The sequence below is a fragment of the Pundamilia nyererei genome, unplaced genomic scaffold (assembly GCF_000239375.1).
Source record: "Pundamilia nyererei isolate P.nyererei 1_Seehausen unplaced genomic scaffold, PunNye1.0 scaffold00137, whole genome shotgun sequence".
Lineage (NCBI taxonomy): Eukaryota > Metazoa > Chordata > Actinopteri > Cichliformes > Cichlidae > Pundamilia > Pundamilia nyererei.
The window spans coordinates 194853-214102 of record NW_005187538.1 but is presented as its reverse complement, the minus strand read 5'-3'; the positions used below and the strand labels follow the sequence as shown (position 1 = coordinate 214102).

Genomic DNA, 19250 nt, shown 5'->3' with positions numbered 1-19250 from the left:
TCTGATTATTGTGCCCTGCATGAGGTACGCCTTCCCCGTATATATGACACCTGCTGCAGTCTTTTATATTAAATACAGCAAGAGAAAAACCAAAAATAAAAAATAAAACAACAAACACACAAAATAACACAACTCTGAAGACTGAGATGCTTTTTTATTGAAAGATCAAACATTAGGAGGAATGATTGGTAGAAATGTAATTGTTACATGGTCAAGGGCAAAAAAATAAAAAATAAAGTTAGTGCCAAAACTGTGGTCCTGTCTTGCCAAAAAACAAAAAAAAAAAAAAAGCATCCATGTTCCCTTCTAGTAGTCACATGACATCATTCACAGAGACTTGGTTAAGCCTCATAACATCTTTTCAATGAAGCTGTTTATTTTTCCTTTCAGGTAAAAATTTCTGTTAATAATCAGACAATTTTATAAACAAGCTTGTTGGTCAGTACCAGCCCACGAGAGGAAAGGTTTTCATTTGGGAGAAGGATCCCTGGAGTTTGATCAGATGAGGAGGGGAAGGCCCACCGTTGCTTTGGATCTTTTAAGAAGGAGTTAACCTTCTTAACTGCCTTGGTCCCCAATTCCTCATACCTCTTGTCACAGGGCATGACACACCACATGTGTTTCAATTACTGCCCGTTCTTCACACTCAGAATTTTCTCCTTCAGAGAGGAAAAAAAAAAAAAAAAAAAAATAGTATCAAGAAAAAGGATAACTTGGAGATAGCTTAGGCAGACAGCATAATGCATGTGTAATATTTATTTGTTTAATCAAACAATCTTACTTTGATCATGGTCTCCAGCTTCACGGCGTCAGCAGCAAACTTGCGGATGCCGTCAGACAGTTTCTCCACACCCATGCGGTCCTCGTTGTGCTCCCAGCGGAAAGTCTTCTCATCCAGGTGGACCTTCTCCAGATCACAGGCCTTGGCTGCAAAAATCAAAAACATCAGGTTCAATGTGGCAGCAGAGAAAGGCTGCTTACAGATTTCAATCAAAAGCTGTCCTGATGCATCTAGAATACTCTTCTCTGCATTAGGGAAAGTGTCCCTAGGTTTTGGGGAAACATAAACCAGAAGATAATTAAACAAGTCCTACTTGTACAGAGCAATAGAAAGCTTGTGCTTGTGCTTCTGATCTTTTAATCTGTTTTAAATGGTTAGGTGAAACTCTCCAGAAAAGATGGGATGTGTGGCAGACTTGTGACTGGTCCAAAAAACCCCAAAGTGCATTTTTAGGTCTGTTTAGTTTTTAGATAAGGTGACTGTGGTACTAGAGTTTAGTTTAGAGTTTAGAGCAAACGCCCTTTCTGTTGACAAGGAAATGTCTTGCACACACGTTTTTGTTGTTACATGTAAATTAAGCAGGTGTGAGAACCACATTGTTCTCATCAGTAGCACAGAATGTACTCTAGCCAGAAATGATTTTAAAACTAAATGAAAATATGTTTTTGGTAAAATCCAGTTAAAAGCTTCAAACCACAATAATCTAGGGTAGACCAAGTTCTCATTTTTTAATCCACCCTAACATAATTAACACAAAACTGGCAAAAATACTTCAGAGAGCAATATTCTGCATCTTTTTAAAGTCAGAGAGCAGTACCTTTCTCCACACTGAGCATCTCCGTGACAGCACTGTGATCCTGGCTGAGCTCTGCCAGCAGACCGGGGGAGATTGTGAGCAGGTCACAGCCTGCGAGGGCTTTCACTTCCCCTGTGTTTCTAAAGGAGGCCCCCATCACAACAGTGCTATAGCCAAACTTCTTGTAGTAGTTGTAAATCTTGGTCACACTCACCACACCTGAGAAGAAGAAATACACAACCAAAGAAGAAGAGGTCACCAATTGATCAAGATACAACTGTTGTAGCAGTTTGATTTTTAAGGTAATGGTGTCAATCAATCCAATTTTCAGCTACATGGCTGACTCATTATATTACACAATACTGCCACGCAATACACCTGCAACATCAGAAACTGTAATTACATTAATTAATTATCCCAGAGGTGATCGATCCAAACATCAAATCACATTCTTTACCTCACACAGGTAAGCTGTCACACAGTGTCACTGTAGCAGTTATAATTTAATCGATGTCTCATCAACTTACTAAAGCCTGTATAAATGCTTTTCCCTAACTGCATATCATCTGGCACTGCCACAAAGCTAAAGCAACACTGAACACATGCATTATAAGTGAGCTGCTGTGTCTCTGACCATTTTCTTCAGTAATTTGTAATCCACTTGCAGAAGCTTCGATGAAGTTTCATTTATTTTAATCACACCTCTTTTTAAACAAATTATCTCTATTAGCTCTGTTTTTAAACTGTGAGAATACAATAATGGAGAAAAAAGGGATATGATGCACACCCATCCACAAATCAAACCGTTCTCATCTGACGAGCAGAGTTGTGATTAAACATTTCTTTTCACTGAATAGCTTTGTGATGCTGTTGCGTTTCTAACACAAGCAACCACAGAATGATACAGTCAATGGATAAAGTAAAACACAAGATTTACTGCAAGTCCGTTTTAGCCATGTGTATCAAATAAACTGGTGATTGACAATATCGTCTGATAACTGCAGTGTTTTTACCTGGATCTTCATGTGGCTCGTAGCTTTTGCGATCTGTATTCTCCTTATACCAGTCAAGGATGCGTCCAACGAAGGGCGATATAAGTGTTACCTTTGCTTCGGCACAGGCTACGGCTTGAGCGAAAGAGAACAGCAGCGTCATGTTGCAGTGAACACCATGCTTCTCCTCAAGCTCCCTGAACAAACAAGCAAAACAAACAAAAACATTTATTTAGAACACATTAATAACAGAAATAAGTTACACACAATGTTATACCAGCTCCCGTTTCAAACATCATCTCAAAGGGCCAAGCTCAAGCTCATCATGAAAACACTAACATGTTGTTCTTTAGCCCACTGACTTCTGAGGGGTTTCTTTCTTTCACTTTGTTTTCTAGCCTGTGGGTACTGTCGCACTAGATATGAGCGGCCATGTTGTCAGGGTAAAAAGCTACATCATGTTCTTTTTTTACACTGGTTTAGAACAAAATGTGATGATTTAACAGCAAATAGTGGTTTGTTTGCTGGGTTTCACACTTGTTGAGTAGCTGTTATTGCACTCATGCTGCATGTGCCCCTGTTTGTGGGGAGAAGTAAACACAGACGTGACTGACCAGTGAAATACACCGGCTGTGATTTTATGCGAACGTGTTTTGATGTTCCATTACATGTTTGCTATAATTCATTTAACAAATATTGGAAAGCAGTGCTTAATCTGAGGTCAGTTAAAGGGCTCATATATGTTGGGGTCTCTTTATCAGTAATAGGACTGAAAAAAAAAAAAAAAAAAAAAAAGCTGCTCCTTCTCTAGAAGACTTTATGCTTTCAAAATGAAATACACTCACTCACACATACGCAAGTGCAGCATCCGAGAGTATAGCACACTTCATACTCACTTCCCAGCTTGGATTCCTTCCCATGTTGATGACAGCTTGATGAGTACGCGTTCCTTGCTAATGCCTGCCTCTTCATAAAGCGCAATGAGCTTCAGGGCTTTTGCAACCATTTCATCTTTGTCAAAAGACAGCCTGTGACATAAATGAGAACCAACACAGCTGTTTGGCATTTTAAAGTCTAAGAGCAAGTATTCTTTGCTTTATTTGTTTTGCGACTGTGTTTCCTGTGACAACAAGTTAAATGGTAAACAGCTTTTAAGAGATTGCTATAAATGCCATATTCTGTAGCTCAATTAGTTCACTATTCAGGTACTTTTTTCCCCCCATTGGTTTTACAGAGAACACATAAATGATAAGAGTTTGCTAAATCAATTTGTATTTCTCAGAGAAAGTTAATTAGCTTCTGCCAGTTGTTTATTATCAATAACACAACTTAGCTGCTGGTTAAAAAAAACAAGTGGTTAAAAATCTCAAATTTCAGGCTCTTAAATGTTCCCTAATGCTCTGAATGACACTAATATATTAGGAAACACTTATGTGCTGCCCTCTAATAAAAGGTTTTTTGTGCAAGAATGGCATCTTATCTGAAACTCCTCTGAAATTTGCCTCATTGCTTAAAGTTTCTCTTTGTGTACTGTGTAGATTTGAAAAGCTCAAGCCAGTAAACATTTCACATCTTGTGTCATTAATAGCACTTTGTTATAGGTTTGCATGTACCTGGCATCCACTTCAGTTGAGACTCTGCCTGGGACTTTCTTGAGGATCTCAAGCCCAAAACTCACAAACAGCTTGTCCATGGTGTTTGCTACCTGCTCCTCTTCGGTTCTTAATGGAGACAGAGACAAAAAGGCTGACCATCTCCACGTTTCAGTTACAATGACAACAAGTCAGAAAACCAATCAACATTTCTTCAAATTGTTTAATTTTAGAACACATTACACAATGGCTGAGAAGTCCACATTAGTAAAATCATAGACTACTGGTCTAGGTGTTTACTATGTTTTTAACATGTCCTGTTCCCACAGTGTTTCAGTTTACCATGTAGCTTTGGGAAAACAAGACAAACGCGCTTCCTATCACCCATCATATTTTCCAAGAGGCACGAAAGGTGTTTTTAAATACTAAGGTGTGTTTAATGTCTAATTAAACTCCATGCCACATGAATCGACAACATATTAAAGAAAAAAAAAATCCATCAGATATCAGGTTTAAGCAGAAAAGATGCACATTTTATTGGATTCACTGCTGTAAATTAAGGAATGTCCCGAGAGCTTCCACAGACGAGCTGTGTAATGTGCAGACATCTAAGAGGCACAAAATATCCCCCAGTGTAGTCCAACATCTATTTAACTAAAGGACAGTTTAGCCACAGTGTGTTTGACCCATTTGTGCACTGTACTTACCCGCCCTTGGCCATGCCATACTTGATGGCCTGATCCACCAGCTGCTGGTAGGCTGTCATCTTAGCAGCAGCCAGGATAAGAGATGGGTTGGTGGTTGCATCTTGAGGCTTGTATTCATCAATGGCTGCCGTATTGGAACACAGATCAAAACAGTTCAGTCACATAAACACCCCGTTAGCCAGGCTAGATTAAAGCAGGAGTACAGAGAAGTACCAACCATGTGTTTAAATATGTTTAATCTGCAATAATAAATTACAGATGAAACATAACAAAACAAACACAGCATTGACCACAGGGGGGGGAATGGTGTTTCAGACGCAGCCCCTTCTGAAATAATGCTATGCTAATTGGTAGCTCTTTAAAGACTGCTGCTGAGTGACTAAAAGCAATGCCTTTGTGGTACAGTGGTTAACACATTCATCTAACACATGAAAGAGCCCTGGTTTGAGGTCAGAAGGTGACCCAAAAATACAGCCTGAGGATGGAGAGCACAACCTACTGTACTGGTGTTGGTCCCAAACCTCGATAAATCAAAGTTGTGTCAGGAAGAGCATGTGGTGTTTTCATTTTGTGTTTGTTTGTTTTTTAAATCTGTTCGAAATCAACATGTGGATCCATCTACTGTGGCGACCCCTGGGGAAATAATGATGCAACTGAAAGTATCCACCAACTTACCTGCAAACTGTACTACTGATGGCCAATACATACAGTGGGGCAAAAAAGTATTTAGTCAGCCACCGATTGTGCAAGTTCCCCCACCTAAAATGATGACAGAGGTCAGTAATTTGCACCAGAGGTACACTTCAACTGTGAGAGACAGAATGTGGAAAAAAAATCCATGAATCCACATGGTAGGATTTGTAAAGAATTTATTCGTAAATCAGGGTGGAAAATAAGTATTTGGTCAATAACAAAAATACAACTCAATACTTTGTAACATAACCTTTGTTGGCAATAACAGAGGTCAAACGTTTACTATAGGTCTTTACCAGGTTTGCACACACAGTAGCTGGTATTTTGGCCCATTCCTCCATGCAGATCTTCTCGAGAGCAGTGATGTTTTGGGGCTGTCGCCGAGCAACACGGACTTTCAACTCCCGCCACAGATTTTCTATGGGGTTGAGGTCTGGAGACTGGCTAGGCCACTCCAGGACTTTCAAATGCTTCTTACGGAGCCACTCCTTTGTTGCCCGGGCGGTGTGTTTTGGATCATTGTCATGTTGGAAGACCCAGCCTCGTTTCATCTTCAAAGTTCTCACTGATGGAAGGAGGTTTTGGCTCAAAATCTCACGATACATGGCCCCATTCATTCTGTCCTTAACACGGATCAGTCGTCCTGTCCCCTTGGCAGAAAAACAGCCCCATAGCATGATGTTTCCACCCCCATGCTTCACAGTAGGTATGGTGTTCTTGGGATGCAACTCAGTATTCTTCGTCCTCCAAACACGACGAGTTGAGTTTATAGCAAAAAGTTCTACTTTGGTTTCATCTGACCACATGACATTCTCCCAATCCTCTGCTGTATCATCCATGTGCTCTCTGGCAAACTTCAGACGGGCCTGGACATGCACTGGCTTCAGCAGCGGAACACGTCTGGCACTGCGGGATTTGATTCCCTGCCGTTGTAGTGTGTTACTGATGGTGACCTTTGTTACTTTGGTCCCAGCTCTCTGCAGGTCATTCACCAGGTCCCCCCGTGTGGTTCTGGGATCTTTGCTCACCGTTCTCATGATCATTTTGACCCCACGGGATGAGATCTTGCGTGGAGCCCCAGATCGAGGGAGATTATCAGTGGTCTTGTATGTCTTCCATTTTCTGATGATTGCTCCCACAGTTGATTTTTTCACACCAAGCTGCTTGCCTATTGTAGATTCACTCTTCCCAGTCTGGTGCAGGTCTACAATACTTTTCCTGGTGTCCTTCCAAAGCTCTTTGGTCTTGGCCATGGCGGAGTTTGGAGTCTGACTGTTTGAGGCTGTGGACAGGTGTCTTTTATACAGATGATGAGTTCAAACAGGTGCCATTCATACAGGTAACGAGTGGGGGACAGAAAAGCTTCTTACAGAAGACGTTACAGGTCTGTGAGAGCCAGAGATTTTCCATGTTTGAGGTGACCAAATACTTATTTTCCACCCTAATTTACGAATAAATTCTTTACAAATCCTACCATGTGGATTCATGGATTTTTTTTTCACATTCTGTCTCTCACAGTTGAAGTGTACCTCTGGTGCAAATTACTGACCTCTGTCATCATTTTAAGTGGGGGAACTTGCACAATCGGTGGCTGACTAAATACTTTTTTGCCCCACTGTATCTAATGGTAATAAAGTTTGCTAAATACTACATGAAGCAAAAAACATAATTTTAAATATTCCACCACCTTAGCTTACAACGTATAATTAAAACTAAAGGCCTGTGGAAACATTTTACCTGGAAATGTTCTCAGGATCATATGGGGCAAAACAGAAGGACAAGAAACTCTTGGCTGCTGTGCTTAATAATAAATGTATTACCTTATATAAACACCAGCCTTTCCACACATCAGATCTATATTAAAAATACCCAAACCTGCCATACAAATTTATATTTTAACTTCCAAGCTAGGCCATCAGGAGTAACAGCTAGGACCTGCCAACAAAGACACAGTGTATTGCAACAAGGACACGTGTATTAGTGTGTGTCAATAGCACAGTTAAGACTGGTTATCCCACTAAACAACTAGTTTAGATCTTCCTTATTTTCAACTAAAATTCATATCAGTGTTAAAGAGGACTAAAAGAACTGACAGAACAAGAAAATAACTCACTCATGCTGAATCAACATACTGCTACCTGCAGGTAGAAGATGGTGCCATCTACTGTGCAAACATGTACAGTCTCCAAAAAGAAAAAAAAAAAAAAAAGAGAAAACTGATTTTTGTTATTTTTATATTCTACATTGAATAAGACTTTATTTAATTGTACCAGGCCAAGCGTGGGGCAGAGTACACCCTGGACAGGTTACCAATATACTGCAGGGCTGTTGTGCAAACCTAATCTAATAATTAATATTCAACTAATGAAATCTTTAGTGGCAAAACATCAAATTACTACAATCCCAAAAAAGTTACAATAAATTAAAAGAACCTAATGTCTTTGATGCAAAACATTACCTCACAAGGTATATAATAAATGTATGCCCCAGTCTACAGGCCTTAAAGAAAACAACCTGTTGCAGTTCACAGGACAGAAATTTTATTTGAAATGCATGAGTGGTGGGGCCTTTTCACACACCACAGGGGTTTTATGTCAGCACTGAATAGTAGCAGCATGGTTCAGTCAGAGCTGCCAACTCTTCATCCACAGAACAAAGGCTGTGTCTGTCCTGTTGCACGTTATCTCTCAACCCCCTCCTTCTACAGGTCAGCAGGTCTGAACTCGACACTCGTCATCAACTGCTCGAGTACTGCTGATTATGACAACATACCCAATACTTAAGGTTTGACATAAAAAAAAATAAAAAAAGGAATCCAAAAAACTTCCACTGCCAAAGGTGTTTAAGCAGGTGAAATACAGTGAAGTTTCGACATAAATTTGATCATAAACAAGACTGTATATATGCCAGTGTAATTACATTTACACACACTATACTTCAGAGTTCCTACAAATAAACTGATGATGGCACTTGCATGACTTGGTAGGTGAGGGACATTTAAAAGCACATGAGATCACATCTAATTACCCACAGCATAAGAAAATAAAAACATAGTTTTAAATCAGTGAATGCATTTAATTTGACTGGTCAGTTAAAATGTTGTGTGCATAAAGACAAGTTTGTATACTAAACATATATCCATAACCTACCTGCAAATACATAAACATTACTGCCTTGATCACAATGTCAACTTAAAGTCTGTATTGATCCTGGTAGACAAATCACATATTTCTTATGTAAACTTTTGAGTCTTTGTTCAATAAGAAACCCTAACAAAATGCATGTTTTCCTTTAAAACGTCAATATTCAAGCCGGCTAATTAGTTAACAAGTAGCCAAATTTCATAAGAGCAACCTCCACTAACTTTTAGTCCACTGCTGAGAACTTTTTATCCCCTCACTTCATTAAATTAAGCAAAACTGTGTTGGTTAACTGTGTTTCACCATGTCTTCATGTGAAAGCAAACATGTTTCTGCTTGACCTGGTCTTGCAACACGCATGTCTAAACTTGCAACAGGTGAAAGACGAGAAATGCATTTCATAAAAGACAGATGAGCTGTTGGGCAAATCTCGACTGACCACTTCTCTTATCGCAACCCTCTGCAAAACATCTTTGTTTTTTTATTGATGGTGGTAGTGACAGAGGTATTCACAGCAGTTAAGATTAACATGTGTATATCAGCATTGAGTGACAGAGACAGCTGATCACAAAAAGTATCTGCTTCTTTCTGGAAAATTCTTGCTCTTCCAACTTTTTTACTCCTGCTAGTACAAACTGCTGGGTTACATTATTCTTCCTGTAAAGCAGGGATGTCAAACCCATTTCATAGCATGGGCCACATACAGCCCACTTTGATCTTAAAGTGGGTCAGACCATTTCGATTCAATTTCACTTAAATAGCATCAAATCACAACTGTCGCCTCAACAGACCAGTGAAACGTGACACTCCTGCTGTAAAGCATCTGCAAACTGTACTAGGAAAAATACATACTTCTCCAAGTACAATTAAATCTAAAAGTACAGACAACTATGAATAACTGGTGATAATCAGATTAATATATACTTAAAGCCAAAGCCTTCTTAATGTTCTCACCACAGACCAATTTTTGGTAAAACTCTAATTTTAACATAAATGGACTGGACTGTATTGCACAGCATTTTTGTTATGCCCATTCTTATTATGGAGGCATTCACAAACATATTTGTTTAAATTACAGGCAATAAACTAAGTTTATAGTTCAGCAAAAGGCTAAAGAAATAAAAAGTATACGGATCTGGGAGTATCAGCTTTCCAGAGTCATGCCTGGCAACATGAGTCCAGTTCTGTCGTGTCATCCTGACTGCGCAGGCGGTGCACGACGAACCATCTGGTTTTGCATCACAGTGTAAATCTAATATTTTTCCAGCCCTGTTCCTCATTCTGACCTATTGAGAAACATGAGCTTTACCTCTGTTACAAGAACTGGACAAACGAGGAAGGATAGTCTGATTTTACAACCACTTACACAGGCAGTGTGCACACAGTAGTCTGCAACTTTGGTTTGCCTAATCAATTTTGCGCTCACACCGCACACATATTCTATTATATAAAGATAACAACATTTTTATTAGACTAAAAGAGAGGTGTGCTATTATTCAGTTTGCATTGTTTGCTAGTGCAGCTAATAGTACGTAGATACTGTTAAGTAACGTTAATAACCAGTAATAGGATCATCTACTTCAGTAGTTAACCGGAAAACTAATTTCCAACTGACATGAAACAGTTATATAGCTAACGTTAGCTGGCTAACTAAACACAGTCACTTCGATGCTCACACCCACTTCATGACATCGACACCACCGCGGTCATTCACTTCAACGCTGGATCCTTCCTTGTCACTTAGTTAGCATGCTAACCAGCTAACGTTAGCATGGGATAAAACGGGTTTTACCGTTGAAGTCTCCCGTGTCTGCCACCACCACAGTGTGCTTCTTCAGCTGGTTCAGCGCCGACTCCATCTTTCGCCGTTTGTCTGGTGACCCGCTAGACATAATGAGGCGAGACTGGGACCCTTTTATACACACAAAACACGTGAGACCGGGAGGAATGTCACAGCGCCCAGCGTAAGACGGGAGCGCGCGGCGTAAAAGAGGAAGGCGTCATCCGGGGCGCGCAGAGACCTGTTAGAGGAAGTGCGCAGAAAAAAAGTTCACTTATAACGTCTGTCTACAGTTTATTTTAAAAATGGAAACCAGTCGGGCAATTCATTATATTATTCCTTACTTACTATACTATACCAGTGCTTTATTTATAAAGTACTTTTAAAAACAACAAGGCTGACCAAAGTGCTGAACAACAACACCAAATATAAAAAAATACTTCTCATTCAGTGGTGGAGAGCTCAGATACTTCTTATATCTTTCGCAATCTGTTGCACTGGCTCGACCTGTGGTAAAGTAAAAACAAAAACCTCCCAAATATAGGAGCCTGTTTTCAGACCAGTGTGTACTTTTGATAGCCATTTATTTAATCTCCATAAACTTACTTAATTACACTTTAATGCACAACATCATCTTGTGATGTTGTATTTTTGTGTAGCAATATTAGTACTTTTGTTTATTTAAAATCTATGACTACCTCCACCATTGTTGAAGAAATTCTATACCTTGTGTTGTATTTCTTTTTGGTGTTTTTGCTCCCATACCAATGATTAAAAGAATATTGTCACAGTCCTGGGTCGGTGACCCACTGTATTGTGTTCTGTGTTATTATTAATATTTGAGTTCATCATGGTTTATCATTACTAGTCTTTTGGCTTATAGTTCTGTATTTCTCTAGTTCTTCTTTGCTTTGTGATTTATAGTTCTTGGGTTTTGTTCCTTTGCCCCTCATGTAGTAGTTTAGTTAGTATAGGTTTAGTTCTGTCTTCATGTTTATTTTCTTGCTGCACCAGTCAGTCGTGTCTCATGTCGTAATTTGTTACTCCTGTCCCTGTGCTCCGTGTTCCCTCTGTTCAGTGTCTCGTCAGCGCCTGTCGTGTGTTTCCTGTTTTATTTTGATAGGCCCTGTCCTGTATGCAGTGTGTCTGGTTGTGCTTCCCCTTGCCTCTTTAGGTCTGATTTGTCCCAGCTGTGTTACCGCCTGTTCCCCATCCTCTCGTTGTCCTGCTTGTGTATTTAAACACTGTGTTTCTCTCTGTTAGTTGTAGTTGTTTCTCTCCATGCTGTGTTTTCACCCTTTGTGGTCCTGGCTTAATTCTAGTTCAAAGTTCCTGTTCTGGTTTGTGTTCCTTGTGTTTCTTAGTTGTTAGCTTCTAGTTTTCATTTTTGAGGTTTTGGTTTTGGGTTTTTTTTATTTTTTTTTTATCAACTTTGTTTCTTATAAAAAATCTTCCCAGCAATAAAAACGGTCGCTTTAAGTTTCATTCCACATAGGTATGTCTACAGATTCATACCGGTCGAATGACTGGTGGAAGTATTGTTGAGACTTGCTATTCACTTTGTATCTGGATGCATCTGTACATCCAGAGAGTTTCTTTAGGACAACACATATTAATCCTCTCTATTTTGCATTATAAGGAGCATATAAGATGATGCACAGTTATGGGGGACTTATAAATAGCTAGCATAACCGTTTCTACGGGTTCCCATATTCTAAATCGTTATTCATTTATTTGCGGCTTTATAGTACTTTGGTGCAATAAAGCGTATTGAAAAAATTCACTTACAGACTTGAACTTTTTACCCACTGTGCAGTAACATTTAAACTACTGTGTGAATTATGGAATATTAGATGAAAAGTCTAACCTTCTGAATATTTAATTACACTATGGCAAGAGAGTCTGCTCTGCACTTTAACAATATGCCATGGCCTTATGTGATTTTGATTGCTTGATTACTTCTGTAACTCCGCTGGGCCACCTGTTGCTGACAAATCTTTGAGCCCTCCAGTAACAGCCACCTGTATCTCAGTCTGATTTGCAGTAATATGGGAACAATTTCATTTTAGAAACCATTACATTTGGTGTGATTACCCTTCCTGCCTTTCAGCAAATCTGTCTGTATTCAAAAGTAGCACGTCAATCCCCAGGTTCTAGCAGAGCAATAATATTGTCGCTTATATTTAATAGCCTGTAGGGCTGCTTGACTGGAAGATTTATATTCTGGGGTACCTCACAGTTGACATGTGATATCAAACCACAAACCACAAATAAAATACATTGAGCATATTTATTGAACAATGGCTACCCCAAGGGCAAATAAAGTTTACATTTTTTCATTTAGGATGTAACTTTTGTGTTTTACCTCCGGTAAAGTCCTTGCTGGACATACATTCATGTTGAAAAGAAAAAATGTATTCACTGGACTTTATATAGACTTTTAAAGGCCTCAGTTAGCATGTTAAACATTAACTTTCATGACAATATGATTGGAGGAAAGCCAAACATGTATGGTTTGTTTGGAAAGGCTACCAGGACAAAGCTTATTCTCTGTAAGAAGAACATGGCAGCACACCTTCTGTTTGCAAAGATGCATCTGAGCCAAACCCCAACTCTTCTGGAAAAATGTGCTTTGGACAGACAAGATGAAAGTGGAGATGTTTGGCCATAATGCACAGTGGCACATCTGACGCAAAACAAACACAGCATGTGGGCAAAAACACAAAATACCACAACGGTGGAGGGGTGATGGTTTGGGCTTCTTAGAGGATATGAACACTTTGCAATTATTGAATCAACCCTGAATTTATCTGTATACCAAAGTATAGCAGAATGTCTAAAAAAGAAACATTTTGCAATGGCCCAGTCAAAGTCTAGAACTCCCTACACTGCAAAGAAGAGTGGGCCAAATTTTCTTCACAGCAATGAGAGAGACTGATGAAGTCATAGAAAAAATGGTTACTTCAAGCTATTGCCACTAAAGGTGGTTTTGCAAGCTACTGAATCATGGTGTGTACTTAGTTTCATAAGGCTGCATAGAGTTCTGTGAAAGCTTTCTTTTTCCAATGACTGCAGGGCTGAAGGAATAAAGGATCAATCTTTATAGAGCTTGCATGCAAATTTTTCATCTACACTGTGTGTGAGATCTACTGAGAACACGTGTCCAATTTCTTAAAGTGTAGCAAAATCTACTCGTCGTACTCATCAAAAATGGATCCGATCAGTATTTGAGGGCATCTTACATACTTGACTTTGAAATATACAACACTTTTTCCACAAGAGCAGACAGCATGTTTTCTAGTTTTGTTTGAGCATTTTTAAGCTTTCAGCACACTTAATCACAATCTCTCAACCATGTCATTCAGCTTGTGCTGCCATCATTCAATTTGTCAACACTTTAGAGAAGAAAAAGTACATCAAATATTTGAACCCCACAGGTGGAGTAGCCTTCGGTCTGCTGATAGTGCAGAGCACTTGGAGCCTGTGGTGCAGATGGTCTGTACAGGTTGACTCCTACTGATGTTGGAGATCTTCTGACTTTTGCCACCAGGAGGTCAAAGTTCACATGGGAATAGAGCAAAATTTATTCAAGGTTTCCTGGTGATGTGTCCTTATGACCTCTCTTCTAGCATCAGGGACACTAGTAGTGTAAAAACAGCTTCATTAATTACTGTTCTTTATTTTACCAGAGCTTCGGCCTCTTTACACCCCAGCTCTTCTCCACCTTGGAAGTCAGTGATGTTGAGCCAAAAACCTCCCTTCTGTGTCCTTATTACTGGCGTCACTAGTGAAATGTCAGCATAACTGCTAGATGTTTTGAAATGTGACATCTGACATTTTCATTTAAGTATGGATGAATTTTAATGGGAAATTACTGCCAAGCTTGAGAAACGGTTAAATAGTTAGCAGACATAGTTATGCTGAAAATGTATTGCAAGGCACAGACTCTTTACATTTCTTTTGATTTGCTGGACAAATATATATTTATCAAAACACTGTGAGCTCTGAAAATCAGTGTTTTGCAGGTATGTGATGGAAATATCAGTGTTAGTTGTTGTTTTTTTAAATCAAGTATTAGCTTGGAAACCATCAATATGTTTGTGCGTGGACAAAAAAATGTCTTTACTTTCTGTAGTTATTTGTATTCATCGGATGCTTCTTTGAAATCACCCACTGTGTCAGACCAAATTAGCCCATAAATAACCTGTGGAAATTGTCAGGGGGCGCTCCGCTCCACAAAAGATGATTATTGATTTTCAGTGCTGTAGCGCTAGTGAACACTAGATGTCGCCATTTCGCTGTTCGGCGGCTGTCACATGTGCGTCCATGTAAAGAGGGAGAGGGAGAGAGGGCGAGATCGAGTGCGGTTAAGGGACCGACTTGAGAAGTTTTGTCATAGACTGAGTAAAGAAGAGAGACAGCCGTGAGAGAAGTGAGCGGTAAGTCACTTTTCTTGTCATAACTATTTGGCTCTTACTTCTAACTTCTCCTCTTCTCTGCTACTTTCTATGTTCCGTCGATTTTCTAGCTCCAGCAGAGATGTCAGTGACCTTGTTACAGAGATTTAACGTTAAAAATATGAAGCTTTCATGGGCTGAGGTTGTCTAATTAGAGGTGATAACCGTATCCTGGTGCCGTTTATCTTGTGCGAATTGTTTAATGAACGTTGCACTCTGTTTACTTAAAGGTGGGATTAGATTAATCATACTTGAGCTCACTCATCACCTATAAGGGGGGAAAAAAGCCCTCTTTCTAACACTGGCCTGTCTGTTTTTAATACTTGTGAGCCACTGTCCATACTAGCTCTCCTGTATGTTGTGACTGTGGATATCTGGGGATGTTTGGGGATGGAGCTCTCTGATTGGCAGAGAAAGGGTTTCCTGGGTCTCGATGAAAGAGACAAAAATAAACTTGTGGAGAAGAACAACATTTCGAAATACCAACCATTCCTGAAGCTATCCCCTCCCATTAGTTTTCCTTTTTTTCTCCATGTGGGGTTAGAGGAACTTAAGGCCTCGCTAACTTCTCAAAGTTGTGGCTCGTCTGGCAAAGTGCAGAGGAATTCTCTGCCATACAATACAACCCTTATGTTAGGTTAGCAGAGGTCTTAAATCCTCCCATATGAAGCTGCCCCAGTGTTCATGTGGCACATTAAACATTAATCTCGACTGAGATTGAGTTAAATTGCTTCTGGAAATCTGGTCTAAAACAGGAGATAATCTTGTACCTCTGGGCCCATCTTGTGTTATTCCTACTGTTGGAAAAAAACCATATTTACCGTATTTACATGTGTGCCAAAAAGTCACACATGTAAATAAACATTATTATAGAGTGAGAAAACCAGTTGTATGCGCACAAACAGATGCCACACTGTTGTTGTGACCACAATCCAATGTAGCTTTAAGACTTTTAAATAGGAAAAATCTGTGCTAGAAAAAACTCCCACTCTTTATAGAGCTGCTGTGCTAAACAAACAGGGATCTGAAGGTCATTTTCTTCCTTTTGGAGTTGCTAGTTAGTGTTACGCAGACCTTTAAACTACTGCCCACATCTTTTTTTTTAAAAAAACAGATTAAACACTGTAATATGCACCCATGCAGCTGCCAGTTATTCCAGTAGGTGCACCTCTGTAAACAGCAATGTTACCTTTACGAAGGCTATCATATTCAAAATGAATTGACCAAAGTGTTCATGCATACTGTGCGCATGCTCGGAGGCTGCAGTTTGTTGACATTGACTGGCTTTTCAGTTATTTCTCCTGATATAACTGACAACTGATATAAATGTCAAGGATGGAATATTAGAAACACAAAATGCAGCATAATGCTATTCAAAAGCAGCACAAGCTGACCTAAAGCATGGCTGTATCTGCCATGGTCAAGCTTTCTGTGAGCTCACGATTTATTCCTTTGGGTTTAGAGATATGATTTATGTTCTAGCTCTATATCTCGTCCTTTCAGTAGAATTTTATTTCCTCATGACTGAGTTTCCCTTTTTTTCCAGTCTGTGGAAACATTAGGGTATGTGATATTTAGTTTTCATTTTTTGTGCTACCTCAATAGTATCTTCTATGTTCTGTTTGGCTTCTTCTTGTTTCGTCAGTCAGATTCTGTTCAGCTGTGCTCCCTGGTGTTTCCCACCCCCTTAATTACTTGGTGTGTCATATTGTCTGAGTCTCCCAGTGTTCTTTGTTGTGTTCAGTTTCTTTCTTATAGTCTAGTTCCTGGTTTTTCCTCACCTGAGTTATTTTCGTATGTTGTGTTTTGTTAATGTAAGTTTAGCGCTTGTGACGGTGTGATGAAGCCTCGTGAATGTGCTGAATCTTTCCAGCCAATTCCTTCGCCAAAACACAGATCACACGAAGCCTTGTTCAACAGCTTCATTTTCGAGTCCTGCATTTTGGTCCTACTCTGCTGCCACATAGCCGTCCCTGACAATATTGTGAAGAACCTAATGTGATGCTTTTGTCCTGTCCTCTTCTGATAATCATTCCAGCACCTAACTTAAATCCAAAATGCAAACACTGCACTCACTACCCACTTAATTAGATACTTGTTTCCAGTACCAGGTTGACACTCTCCTGAACACATCTCAAAGGTCTATTGGACTGAAATCTGGTGACTGCGGAGGCCATTTGACTACAGTGAATTCATTTTCATGTTCATGAAACCAGTTTGAGATGATTTGAGCTTTGACATATCCTGCTGGAAGCAGCTATCCATGATGGTACACTGTGGTCATAAAGGGATGGAGATGGTCAGCAATAGTGCTTAGATAAGCTGTGGCGTTTAAACGATGCTCAGTTGGTACTAAGCGACTTAAAGTGTGCCAATACATTGTTCCCCACATCATTACACGACCACCAGCCTAAACAGTTGATACAAAGCAGGATAGATCCATGCTCTTACATGGTTTATGCCAAATTCTGACCCTACCATCTGAATGCTGTAGATGTTGAGATGCAACTTCTGTGAGCTTGTTTGAATTGTAGCTTCTGTCGCAGCTCACTGGATATTTTCTCTTTTTCCGATCATTCACTCTACAGAGATTGTGTGAGAAAATCTAAGAAGGTAAGTCGTTTATGAAACAATCAGATGAGCCCACCTGGCATCAACAATCGTGCCACCTTTTCATCACCTTTCTTCCTCATTCTGACGCTTGATTTAGACCAGGGGTCTCGAACTCCAGGCCTCGAGGGCCGGTGTCCTGCAGATTTTAGATCTCACCCTGGGTCAACACACCTGATTCAAATGATTAGTTCATTACCAGGCCTCTGGAGAACTTCAAGACATGTTGAGGAGGTAATTTAGCCATTTAAATCAGCTCTGTTGGATCAAGGACACATCTAAAACCTGCAGGACACCGGCCCTCGAGGCCTGGAGTTCGAGACCCCTGATTTAGACCTTCATAGGTCATCTTGACCATGTCAAGATGCCTAAATGACTGAGTTGCTGCCATGTGATTGGCTGATTAGGTGTTTGCTTCAATAAGCAGTCGAACTGGAGTACGTAACAAAGTGGCCAGCGAGGGTGCGTTTTTTTTCAGTGTTAATGAAAAATAATGAGTATAATATGAATCACATCAGGCTGATTGCCAAAATGCATAATTCAAGTTTGTAAATGTGGTAACAAAAACAAGAGATAAGACAAACTTTAGAACAAACATACACATATTAAACAGAACCTCAGTAAATTACACTGAGCAATCAGTAAATCTATCGGCATGTTTTGGGCACTTTTTCCCTTTTAGAAAAAAGGAAAAAAAAAAGTTATGCTTACATTCTTTATGCAGCCGACTGCTGCTCATGGAATCTCCTGCTTTTACCCATCTCACAGTGACAGTCAGTCAGACTACCATAACATATTCCAGGATGTGCACACGGTTAAACGAAGGAAGCAGCTTCCTTTCCCCAGTGTGTCCTCACACATTCCATCAGCTCCAGCATGGCTAAACTGATGAACTGATGGCTCTGGACAGTTGGCAGCTGCCACCCCACTGTTTACGTTTAGCCTGCAAAAAGTGTCCAAGACCAAAGCTGCTCTCTCCATTTAGAATTTTCAATCTGACATTTCTCGCTGTCTGCATTTCCCTCACTGCTTTACGGCGCACATGGCACCTAGCTCCGACTGGAGCTGTGAAAATGTGTTTGGGAGAGGAGGTGCTGAGCACTTTCTTTAATAGTCACAGTTGGTGATGTTTGCCCAACTCTAGCTCTGTGATCGACTTGTGGGCTTAGGTGTGGCTGCTCCCTGGATAATTGCCCTGAACACTGGCTGTACTGAAGGTGTATGTAACAAGGCTGCATTGTACTGCCGCCTGCAGCTCTGTGTGTGTGTGCTTGTATGCGCTGCTCTGTTCTAAATTCACTCTACCAATTTTCCCTCAGTTTTATGTTCCTTCACTACAGCTTTTCTTTTCTTTTTTCCCAGATTTCAGCTGGTGCTCTCCAGCTTTGTTCCCCTAGTATATTTTATTCCTGCAGTTTTCAGCTCTGTGTTCTTATAGCACACTTTTCTCCAGCCCCGCAAAAAGAAAAAAGAGCCAAGAAGCAAAGCACTAAATACTGAGTATTATGCTGAATACAGGTAATGTGCAAGGTGTTTCTTGAGTGTCTGATTATAATCTTTCTCCTGCAAGGAAACAAGATGTTGCTTGATATCAGAAGATATCCCTGTGTCCCTGTGTGTTGGCCCTGCGACAGACTGGCGACCTGTCCAGGGTGTACCCCGCCTCTCGCCCTATGACAGCTGGGATAGGCTCCAGCGCCCC

General features: G+C 40.1%; 2 protein-coding genes across 3 annotated transcripts in view; one reads left to right on the top strand and one right to left on the bottom strand.

Annotated features, from left to right (window-relative positions):
- Window positions 1–135: 135 nt before the first annotated feature.
- taldo1 (transaldolase 1) lies at window positions 136–10706 on the bottom strand. Of its 2 annotated transcripts, XM_005743932.1 has the most exons (8): window positions 10494–10706; window positions 4869–4992; window positions 4183–4290; window positions 3466–3597; window positions 2591–2766; window positions 1599–1796; window positions 782–927; window positions 136–659 (listed from the first exon to the last, which is right to left on the bottom strand). In XM_005743932.1, the coding sequence occupies exons 1-8, from the start codon at window positions 10591–10593 to the stop codon at window positions 627–629; spliced, it is 1017 nt and encodes a 338-aa protein (XP_005743989.1). In that variant the 5' UTR covers window positions 10594–10706; the 3' UTR covers window positions 136–626. The 2 variants fall into 2 exon arrangements, with proteins under 2 accessions (XP_005743989.1, XP_005743990.1); XM_005743933.1 differs by lacking the exon at window positions 136–659 and having other exon boundaries at window positions 764–927.
- A 4115-nt stretch (window positions 10707–14821) lies between these two features.
- Window positions 14822–19250, top strand: part of tspan4a (tetraspanin 4a) — a 158203-nt gene continuing 153774 nt past the window's right edge. The window contains exon 1 of the mRNA XM_005743931.2: window positions 14822–14920. The gene's annotated coding sequence lies outside the window, so the exon portion shown is untranslated. The remainder of the gene's footprint in view (window positions 14921–19250) is intronic.

Excerpts from the sequence above, each read along its gene's own strand:
- taldo1 (XM_005743932.1), bottom strand. The coding sequence starts at position 10,593 with ATGTCTAGCGGGTCACCAGACAAACGGCGAAAGATGGAGTCGGCGCTG. Across the intron at positions 2,767-3,465 it reads GAAGGAATCCAAGCTGGGAA|GGAGCTTGAGGAGAAGCATG; the intron begins GTGAGTATGAAG and ends TTGTTTGTTCAG. Across the intron at positions 660-781 it reads AGCTGGAGACCATGATCAAA|GAGAAAATTCTGAGTGTGAA; the intron begins GTAAGATTGTTT and ends TCCTCTCTGAAG.